The following is an 11,831-nucleotide window of genomic DNA, read 5'->3' on the forward strand; positions in this document are numbered from 1 at the left end:
CTCTCTCTATGTGTGTGTTGGTTATATGAAAAGCAAAATGGAAATCAGTGTATATATATAGGAGAAGAGATTCTGGTCGAAAGAATTAATGAAGAATGGTAGCTTTTGACTATTGGAAAAGCAACTAGAGGAAGTTTTGTTGGAAAATTTTATATTTAGTTAATTTAAAAGAGTTTAATGGATATGCACTGACAGTGTAAAATAGTTTTACACAGTCATCCAATCAAAGCATGCCACATAGGAGAGATAATTACATTTGACTTTAATTTTAATTAATAGAATAAGATATTTTCTGATTTGGCGGAATTCAATTGGATGTCTGTGTAAAACTATTTTACACTGTCAGTGTATATCCATTAAACTCAATTTAAAATCCTATTTTATGTTAGTGCTATTTATTTTTAAAAGCTTTATATATCTTTCTGATATGATTTTTATTTCAAAGCTCTTATCCTACTTTTTGGGATTTTGTTTCTCAATTCAGTTTTTATAGCTGATAGAAACTATCTCCACTCCCATTGTACGTTCTTTATTTTTTCCTCACGTTGCCTATTCCTCTGGCTGCACGTTGGCATAAAACCTTTACAAAAGGAGTCTTGAAACGATTTTCTCAACCCAAAAAATTAGAACACGCAATGGCCTTCTTCTTCCCCTAATCTTCACTGTTTTTCCATTAATCAATATTCAAAGAGCACAGTTTGTTCATCAGTTCAGGGATCTTTCGCTGCACACGACAGATTCAACGGATTGACGTATCTTGGGAGAGAAGCGCATCAAGTTCTTAATCTACCCAGTGCAGTTGGGGCGTTTTCTCTCTAAGGACAGCGCCTAGCGTGCTTCAACCAAGCTACTCTGAACTCATTCTTTTGTTATTTTAATTATAGATTTATTTGTCTGTTATATTGCATTGTTTGCTTCCTACCTTGTCTGCTGGTTTTCACGTGTTTAGTTGTTGTTTGTGTTTTCAAGTATTAATGAAAAATAGTTAGAATATTAATTATCAATCCTAAGTTAGAGAAAAAAAGTTAAAACATGATTTGAACCTCGTTTATTATATATGTTTTGTTTTTAAATTGAGTTTCTTTACCATAAGAGAGAATGAATACTATAAAGATTAAGATAACTCGCTCCTAACTGGAGGCTAGCTTTAAAGTTAATTCAATATATTTCCAACTTTCTTAGTCTAGGTAGTGAAATACCCGTAGGGCACCGGTATGTACTTTATGCATATATTTTCCCTGATCACATTACATGACGTCTACTTGTAAGTTAGCGCAGTCTGATAGGACAACGGGCAACAACTTAGTGATGAGCTAGAATTTTAGGAGGGTAAGGGTATGGTTGACACAATATATAATTAGGATTAACATGCAGAATAACAAGGGGAGATTATCCAATATCATTGCAATTCTAAGACTTCTTTTATCTTGAAATCACTCTACTATCAATTTGCATGGTCTCACCACAACACGAACTCAAAATCCATAGCCTAAACTATGACTACACTCCAAAGGTAGTGAGTCATCTTGTCCTTTAGGTACGATAACTGAAATTTACACTCCTATATTACGTAAGTGATAGAATACATTTGTTCTTCAAGTTCAAAGTGTGTGTTATTTGAACGTGAAAATAAATGATGTACGGGTGGCTAGAGGTGACACAAGTGGTGGAATCGAGGTAAGTAAGTGACTGAATATCATATTAAATAGATGGCCATTGTAATTTACTAGTATGTAAGCCCATGTGACAGTTAATTTTTTTAAAAGATTGATAATATAATTATAAATTAAAAGAAATTATTGTATGATTTTTAAATATTAATATAAATCAAATAATCATCTGAATTTGAGCAACCTTATCTAGTGTAAAAAAAAACTATCTAAATATCTTATGGATTGATTAACAAAATTATTAATGGTTTTAATTATTGTCTGACATATTTTTTGATGCTTTATTGTATAACATATTTGCTATCAAACTTTAATACCTTTATTTATATATATATATATATATATATATATATATATACTTACTCCAAAAATAATTTCAGAGTTATGAAAAAAATACTGATTTTATATTACATTTAATTTTCTATTAATTTCAATATGTAAGTAGGATGCAAATCCTCTGTCTCAAACCCTGTCTCACCAGTTAATAATTGGCAGCTCAATTAAAATTCCACATCATCACTCCCATTCATTTCACGGGGTTAGTCACTTATTTAACACGGTTAGCCATCCGTTTCACGTTTTCTTTTATATCTTCTTTCTGTCAGGCTTCACAACGCCCCTTTTTCTTTTCCAGAGGGGCTGCCGAAAAATTGACCCAACCACATATTTGATCATCACGATCTGCACCGCGGACTCTGAATACCACAAAATACGAACTTCATCATTGCCATCTTCCTTCTCTCAATATTTCATTGTTGTACTTAAGGATGGTGGAGTATGAGGCACAAATTTTCCCCGGTAATGAAGGACAATGGGCGCATGATGTGTTGGAGTGGAAAGAGGAAGCGTAACAATGTTGATGTGTTGGAGATTGATAGAGGCAAGTGTAATAGTGAGTTTGTGATAACGGGGTAAGATGAAGGAGATTGATGATGTTGAATTTTAATTGAGCTCTAAATTTTTGACTGGTGAGACAAGGTTGGGGACATGGATTTGAGATAGAGAATTTTCATCCATGTAAGTAATATCATCTGTAATATCCCAATCTAACGACTGACCTCACGTAACAACATGGGTCTTTCTCGCGCGCTTTGTCATCACTCACGCACTTTCTGGGAAAACTTCCCAAGAGGTCACTCATCCCAATATTACTCCAAAGCAAGCACATTTAACCTTGGATTTTTTATGAGTTGGGCTCCCGAAAAGAAAATGCATCTTCTTGTCATGAGTAGTACAAATCAAATCTTTTATGCCCTCCACAACTGTATAGTCTCATACCTATGTTGTCTCTAAATATCTCTTGTTCGGGTGCGAGATCGGTTCATTCATGTATTCCTCCGCTTATAAGTCTGCTAGGAGTCACTCCATGTCTGTGCCTCACTGCACCGGCAATCACTCCCTGCCCTTGTCGGCCCCGGGTGTCACAGGCCCACCAGCTTCCGCTTGGTTCGTTCTCAAACCACACCGTACAGTGAAAGGTCGGCTCTAATACGATAAATGTAACGTCCCAATTTCTTTGAAGTTACTCTTGATAATACTCAGGAAAATCAGGGTAAATTAATATTTTAAAAATATAAGTGAGATTGAAACCTAAACCATTGTTATTAATATTACCAGACTTGGTTTACACATAGTTCAGCAAAACTTGAAATAACTGAAGATAACCTGGAAAGAAACTAACACCCGACCGCGCCTAGGTCAACATGCAGGAAGAACCCTAGGTTAAGTTCATGTCCTAACATGAACTCGCCCACAAACTCTATGCACTTAGCCCACCCAACTAAAGACCATATTCCTTCAATGATGCCTCCACCTTAATTGCCACCATCTACTAGATGATATTTGTGGTACGCGCAGTGAGGGCCTCGACTTGCTCTGTCGGTGTCGGAGAAGTAGGTGAGTACTAAGGAGGAGAATCTGGAGTGATGAAAGAGACATATGCATCAAAATCTCCTTCGCCCTCAGCCCCCGACTCCATCTCCTCATCCTTTGCAGCAACTGGAAGTCCAAAGTGTGCAGGCGGGTTGGACATCAATGATATTCAAATTTTGCTTTTATAATTGATTGTGTTCAAATGTGATGTGTTAGGTGTGTGTTCACCTAAAAATTTCTCTATAGTGGACACAATCTTCGGTGACTCATGTTAGACAATGTCAAATAAATATTAAATATATCTAACCTAGGAACGCCACTAACGTAAATAGCTACTTTGACGGTGTCCAAGAAAGCACGAATGTCTATATCACTATATATTGGTGATCAGTTGAAGTGATTTATCATGGTCCCTGAAAGATAGCTCGAGTGACATGAGTTATAGGACATATGAGTTATGTGAAGGAAGTCTAGAGATCAATCCCTGAATTGTGCAATTTATCTTTCTGATATTAAAAATAAAAAAAGTGATTCATCACGTGAATGAAGTAAAGGTGAATTACACAGAGTATAGTACTATTGCTATGTGGGCCGGCCCTGAATGTTGTACGCATTTCCAAGTTAGATCATGACACAATCTCACCAGGACAAGGAAATAATAAAACTGTTTATTTGGCCTGAAGTTACACATGGATAGCTAGCTTCTCATTTTGGATATGCAGATCTTCAATTCAAAAATCTTGCATTGAACAGGTGCTACATTTCGGTCTTTGGTTATATACGTGACATTTAGACAACCCATGTGTGTGAAGTTAGAAAGGTCGAAAATATGATAGACAAACACACTATTGATATTATAAATAAATACAACTTTAGAATACCACATCTATTATTTTCAAAACCAAACATCAAATACACTAAAGTGAATATTTGTATAATGAGACTAAAATAATTATGGTGGATGCAAATTCAATGAGAAGTTGCTTTTGACTACTCCGATTTTGGCTTAACAGTGAATTTCCACTATGCACTAAGAACACAAAATAGAATGCACTAACGGTTTTATTTTATGGTCAACGGGCTAACGGTTTTAAAGTGGTTGAACTATTAGAGGGAGACCACAAGTGGGCCTAAGGGAGAGCATGATAGAAGGTGAATGGACATAACTAGAGGAAAGTTTGAAGCTAAATCTAGAGAGGAGAAGAGTTAACACTATCTTATACTCCATCAAGCTCAAGTTCCTACCAATACACATCCTCCCTCCAAACCCAAAAGGCAAGTACCCCATCTTGTGCTTGCATCCACCATTGACATCATCCATGAACCTCTCAGGTCTAAACTCATTCACATCTTCTCCCCACAGTTTCGGGTCATGGTGCATCGCGACAACGTCGATCCACAGATTTGTTCCATTAGGAACTGTTAAATTATCAACATGGATGTCTTCTCTAGCTTGCCTTTGCACATTCGGTGCTGATGGATAGAGCCTCATAACTTCATTCATCACCAATTTCATCTGCACGTACGGCCAACACATAAACATGTAACATATCTTCTTTCTTTTTTAGAAAAATGAAGGAAATATTATTGATGAAACAAAAGCTAGGGAACAAAGCTCTCCCTAGTGGGACACATAATATATCTTACTTAATATTGGGACACAACACATGCATAGTTAAAAACACAATTCTATGATCTACCACGTTACGAATTTGCCAACCCATAAATTATGTTTTCTCTGATAATATTTACTATATAGTACAAATTATTTACAATATGTTTCTTTTGTGTTCAAACTAATTTAAAAAAAACACTTATAAATTTTTGAGCTAAATTTTTCTAAACACAGAAGTTAGTAGTTTATTTAGCAAAATTAGTTAATCTATATTCAAACGTTTCCCTCTAAATTGTGATTTGAGCTCAGTCAAAATGCCACTATGTTCTCAAACTAGTTAATTATTTAGATTTTCCTTGTGTTTATTATATTTAATGGGATATCAAAATTTTATTTGACCTTTGGTTACTATAGGCACTAAAAAAATTAAAGGAATAAAAAGAAATGCAGATCGAAGATTCAAAGTCAATCCATTGACCAAGGGCTAAGTGCATGTCAAAGTGATAGGAGTATAGTACTTTGGTTCATGTTACATAGTCACGTGCAAGTGTGAATTGTGCATGGTATAGTGAATCACCATAGCATACACGAGGATTCAGATGTTTGAGCTTCACACAATTTTTTTTTTTTTTTTTGTCAAAGCTTCACACAATCTTTTAATCTTTTTAAATATCTGAATTAGTTTGTCGTGAACAGAAGACATTTATACGTACCCCACCACCTAAGACTTAGATATGAACATTGACCAACTAATTAATGTGGTTCAAACACAGACCAAAACAGGTACTAAACGTATAGTAAAATACCAAGTTCAAATTCTTTTAAAATTTGGTTATCACTTCTCGTGTATCAATTTTAAAATAACATATCTAGCATGATTGTGTAAAATGTTTTTACCTTGCCGGTACATATTATAAAACTCATAAGTTAATGATAGTAAAAATAAGTTTTACATTACCTTTTTAAGTCCAGCAAGCACGTTAATGTCAATTTCTTTATCACCTACCACTTCTTTTATCTCCTCTCGTAACTGGATTTGCCAATCTTCATGCACAGCTAGAAGAAACAAAGTCCACGAGATAGCCAATGCTGTGGTCTCATTACCCGCAAAGAAGAAGGTCTTGCACTCATCAACCAATTGCCGCGTGCTCAATGTCTTCCCTAACTTCTTCTCAGCTCGATGATTTTCTTGCAACAATAATTCCAATAAGTCTTCTCGATCTCGACCCTCAACCGATAATTTCTTTCGAGCCGTTACGACGCACATCAAGAGCCGATCGATCTCCTTCCCGAGTTTCTTGGCCTCTAAAGTTTTCCTCATGTCGAAACACTTGCCAAAGGGAACCCCTACATATCTTGTTGTCTTGAAAAGTGTCATTTGCAGGGCACGGAAATTTTCAGACACTTTAATTGCATTTTCGTCCTTCATGCCAAAGCTTGTCCTTGCTATGATCTCTCCTGCTGTTGCTATAATCTCCCTCTCCACATCAATTTCAGGGTTGCCGGTGTTAATTTGGGCAATCCATCTATCTATCATTTTATTTGTGGACTCCACCATTTTGCTTGCCATTACCTATCATATTACACAACATAATTGTATATATTAGGAAAAAACTCTGATAGAATATAATATAAAACTATTTATTTAATCTATATCCAACAACTTAAGTTTTTGGGATAATTAGTTATGTGATATAGTATTTAGAGATGGCAGAAAAATTCATATCTGTGGGGCCCGACCTGAACCCAACCCAAAGTTTTCGGGCGAAACCCGATTTCTTTGGGTTTGTGTTCCATCATGAACATTGAGATGAGGTATAGTACCTAAGGTGCAAGGAACGTGACGTGAGATTCTTAGAGAGAGAGAGAGAGTGTAACCACTTAGAGAGAGAAAGTAACTGAATTTCAAGCTTGTTATTTCTCAAATGAGCTAAGAGTCCCTTACAATTGGTACCCCTCCCCTATTTATAGCTGGGGAAGTTGGGCCTAACGCCTCTAACTCATCCTAATGGGCCAGTTGGGCCTTCGGGACAAAGGCCCAAGTCCCTGATGTGATACTCGTCTTAGACTAGCGTCCCTGGGCGAGGGACCCTGGGGTCTCGCCCAATCCAGTTTGGGTTTCACCTGAATTATAAAACATGTTTGGGTTCAGGTGTGGAATTAAACCCAAAACCTTATGCATGTAATTACCAACCCTTATATATATTATTAAAGTTACTAAGTATGGCTTTCTTTAACATAAAAAATCCATGAATTATGTAATTTATCAACTTATGTTCATGAACTATATTTTTCCTTTGTATTAGAAAGATGATGAGCTTTAATCAGCTTATGTTCATGTTGTTCTCTTATGTACATGTTGTTTCCAGGTCGGGTTTTGAGTTTTTTGCGGGTTCAGTACTTACATCGGATTTTAGGTTTTGGGTAACCCGAAACTTAAAGGTTTGAGTTTAACTTTTGCACCCATATTGAGTTTGGGTTTGGTTTTGGGTTCAGGTTCGGGTTCGGGTGTGTGAATGGTCAAACCCGCACCCACCGGGCCCGTTGCCAACCCTAATAGTATTAGAGCCTCTATAACTTAGTGGTCTAGAGCTCGATCCTTGCTGCACTCACTTTTTGTTTAAAAAATGGAATTTAAACACATTGTAAGTGGATCTGTGCATTTATCCATGCTTTAAACCCAAATGACTCTTGCATGAGGAAGCATATGAGAATATAATATAAAATCATTCATTTAACCCTTACTCAATGGTTTAAGCTTTTGGGATAGTTAATTGTTTAGAAAACATCATAACTTTAATCATGACATAAAGGAAAGAAAAAAATCTTTAGAATTTTTAATTAAAGAGGGGAATTTTGCAATCAGCTCTCCTGAGTTTTGTTGGTGGGCCATGTAGATAACTTTCAACAAAGTGTAATTTTAGATTGTTGATTGTTTAATTGTTTAATTTTGAGATCATCGAGTGTATAAAATTGAGCAATCACTTAGGCTGTATATTGGGCGGATCATGAAACTTCCATGTGGTGTGGATACATCACATCATGTGCACTATGTTTGGTGGAAGAGAGATAGGCAAGAGAGAGATAGAGAGAGATAGGGGAGATATAGGGTAAACACCCTTGTTTGATGGAAGGGAAGAGGGAGATAGAGGGTGAAAAAATGGTGGGATCCATCACTTTTTTGGGTCTCTCCAAATTGGAGAGAGATTGGGTTCGTACTTGTTTTATATTTTTCTTTCCAGATTTTCGTACTTTTCTGGGGGTTTGAAACCGCCATAAACTTCTCAAAAACCGCCAGTATTCGTTCATTTTGACCTGTCATTTTTTTGTATATTTTTATTAGTTTATTGGCGGCCTGACACTCCCAGAAATGTGTCAAAAACTGCCAGAAATGCACCAGAAATAAAATAAAAGTATTTTTTAAAAAATAAGGTATATCTCTCTCTTCTCTATCTCTCTTCTCGATCTTTTTATCATACCAAACAACCTCTAAATCTACTCTATTTTTCACATATTTCTCTCTACTCAACTTCTCTCTTCTCTACTCTCTCTCTTCTCTATACCAAACAGAGTGGTAGTGTATCTCTTTTTTTATATAATGGTCATATCATCTAAATTTTTGTGAAGAAAGAGATACTCGCAAAACTTCAATAACATTATCATTTATCATAAGACCATCTACAATGGTTTTCAACACTCAACACCACTTTTTCTCTTCCCAACACTCCACATTATTTTCTCTCTCCAATTCAACACTCATTCATCTTTTAACCACTCCAATGGTTTTTCATTCACCTACCCCACCACTTTTTTATTTCATATTTGTCACTATTTTAGAAAGAGAATAATAATAGTGAAAAACTTGGTTTTTTTTTTCTGTGTCCAAATCAAACGAACCAAGTCTCTATTTATAGAGGAAAAAAAAATCATGAATTTTGGTTAAAAAAAATTTCCATTAAATTTTTTTTCAATGAAATAATTGAGTTCAAAAGATTAAGATGATAAAAATCCTGACGCGGTCAAGGAAAACGCGCCACGTGTCCCGTCCGGCCTCACCTTCAACATGTTGAGTTTTCTCAACATCTCTCTCCTCTCTCCTCAAACTCAACACACCCCTCAACACCACTACACTACCCATTCAACACTAAACTACCCTCTCAACACCACCATTGTAGGTGGTCTAAGAGAATCTGATTTGTGCTGGCCAAATGGTACGTATAGGTCTATCTAAATCAAATCCAAAATTCATGTTTAAACCATTTGAAATAATTAGTTACAATTTGAGGTAGGTATATCGGCTCGGGCCTGTGTACCAACACATTTAACTCACAATTCATGTAAGTCAAAATCCAATAATGTCTAGGCGGTTATGATGTGGGCTTAGGTGGATTGGTCTGCTTAACTTGCAAGTTAAACGAGTTTAGCTCGCGACTTCGCAGACCAATTCGTGGATCAATATATTTGTTTTTCTATTAACAATTAGATTGAAAGTGAAGAAAAAATTAAGTGGTTGATACATTTTAATTGATTGTTAGATAGTGTAATAAAAGTATTTTAATATTTTACATTTCAGTTAGCACTTATTTCCTAAAAGAGAGTGTCATAATAAGATCAGAAATTTAGTTTTTAGAAGAATCATTCTTAGTCTTAATTGAAAATACTTTAGACTTCAAATTAAACCATACCTATATAAATAAGCCCATATTATAAATGTAAGGTGTGGAAATAAGGATGTGGGGGACAAGCTTTAGCCTTTTTGTTTGGCAATGGGTCATGGTCTTAATACTTACCTTTTATCTTCATGAGTTCTTTTTCTTTTCATTGGTGTGTTCTCTATATTGTGGGTTGTTGTATGTCCAATCTAGAATTACTGTTTCTCAATTCTTATAATCTCAATAAATCAATTCAACTTTCGATTAAGAACATATGTGTATGCTTTTCAAAATTCACTATGATGCCTATGTAGGCAATTTTTGGTAGGATGAATGGTCCAAATTTGTTGTTGAAACTGAAGTCGTGGAACAATTCCAAGTTGAAATTGCAACTTAATATAATATACGTCTCGCTAGATATGTGGGTGCCTGTGTGTACACAACACACACTCAGCAAGAGAGACAGAGGGGAAAGAGAGAGAGAGAGAGAGAGAGAGAGAGAGAGAGAGAGAGAGAGAGAGAGAGAGAGAGAGAGGTACCTTCAAGTTAATAGGGGAAAATGCTGGGGCTATAACATGGCGGTGATGAACCCATTCGTTGCCTTCAGCCATAACCAAACCATTTCCAAACACGGGGAATCTGTCATTTCTGAACACACTAGGTTTTCCCCATGTCTTGGCCAAAACCTTTGTGTTCAATTTCTTCAAGAATTCAGGGTCTGCAATGTACAAAAATGGTTCTGTGCCCAGCCAGTACACAAAGACCTTCCCTGCAGATAAAAAAAATTAACTTCACCACATGGGTTGGCACATATATTATAAATTCATGCAACCTTACATTACTTATATTACATGTTAAATGTGTTTGTGTTTAAGAAAGAAAAAAGATTAGTAGACCACAATATTGAGTTTCCGTGCAGACACCTAACACCGGTAAACCACCACAAATTGCAAAGAACTCAACAATTTGTGATGGTTTGTTGGTGCCGTTTTCTACCAATGTTGTTGTTTTGGAAAGCTAACCGTGAGAATTTTGCCACCGAGAGAAATAGGGGAACGCAATGGAGTGAATATCATGGGTGAGTTTGGAGGACTCGAGTACTGAAGATTTAAAGCTATTCTTATTTTTCATCTCTTGAATGTTTCCAAGTGGAAAACTTGGGGGTGGCCCTCCAAACCCACATCTTTTCAGCTTATGATGTGTTTGGATAGGTGAAATCCACCAACAAAACATTAATTTCAAGAGCAAAAACAGAGCTAATGTTGCCACAGGTAGCACCCAAATCTCCATCTCTTTTTCTCTCTCAGTTTGTGGTAAGATTTCACAATTTAAGGTAATTAGCTCAACTTTCTATGTATTTGTTTTGGAAAATCCAAAGGGAGAATTGGGGTATTTATAGAGTGAGATGTTGTTGTGTAAGAGTACGTAGTAGAGAAGGAGAGTGACTAGTATTGACCATGACAAAAACTTAAACCACGTCTGAACATTACCAAGCATATATGGTTTGGTCGTATTAAACCTTTTAGGACCATATTTGTGTGTCTATCCTTTTTACACGCATCTAATTTGGTGGGAACATGAATATTTGAGAAAAATCACGTTTTCGGACATATATTAAAATATACATATAACTTAATAACATAAGTTGCTTCCACTAACTTTTTTAAGGAGTACTTAACAAAATTTTGCTTAAATATATTTCTGATTTTTAAAATATAAAGAATTATTTATACTGGTACCTGAATAAAATTTTAACTGAAATCTATCCTTAACTTGGGGATATTCATGGACCAATACCAATACCAATAATTCATAGACATATTAGCCCTTAAATTTTTAAGTGTATCAAATAATCGCTTAATCCCAAAAGTTTAAACTGTTGGGTAAAAATTAAATGAATTGTTTTATATTATATTCTAACACGTTCTCTCACGCAAGAGCTATTTGGGCTAGAAGCGTAGATAAATGCACATGCATGTCCGTCTACCATGTGCTTAAATTCCACTTTTTAATTAGAAAGTG

At 35.7% G+C, this 11,831-nt stretch overlaps 1 protein-coding gene across 1 annotated transcript; it reads right to left on the reverse strand.

The window, feature by feature from the left end:
• Window positions 1-4,389: 4,389 nt before the first annotated feature.
• Window positions 4,390-11,156, reverse strand: LOC130738255 (cytokinin hydroxylase-like). The gene is made up of 4 exons (XM_057590199.1): window positions 10,832-11,156; window positions 10,349-10,578; window positions 6,116-6,730; window positions 4,390-5,058 (listed from the first exon to the last, which is right to left on the reverse strand). The coding sequence occupies exons 1-4, from the start codon at window positions 11,097-11,099 to the stop codon at window positions 4,633-4,635; spliced, it is 1,539 nt and encodes a 512-aa protein (XP_057446182.1). The 5' UTR covers window positions 11,100-11,156; the 3' UTR covers window positions 4,390-4,632.
• Between the last annotated feature and the right edge of the window lie 675 nt (window positions 11,157-11,831).

This window comes from Lotus japonicus, chromosome 2 (genome assembly GCF_012489685.1).
Source record: "Lotus japonicus ecotype B-129 chromosome 2, LjGifu_v1.2".
In the NCBI taxonomy this organism is placed as follows: domain Eukaryota; kingdom Viridiplantae; phylum Streptophyta; class Magnoliopsida; order Fabales; family Fabaceae; genus Lotus; species Lotus japonicus.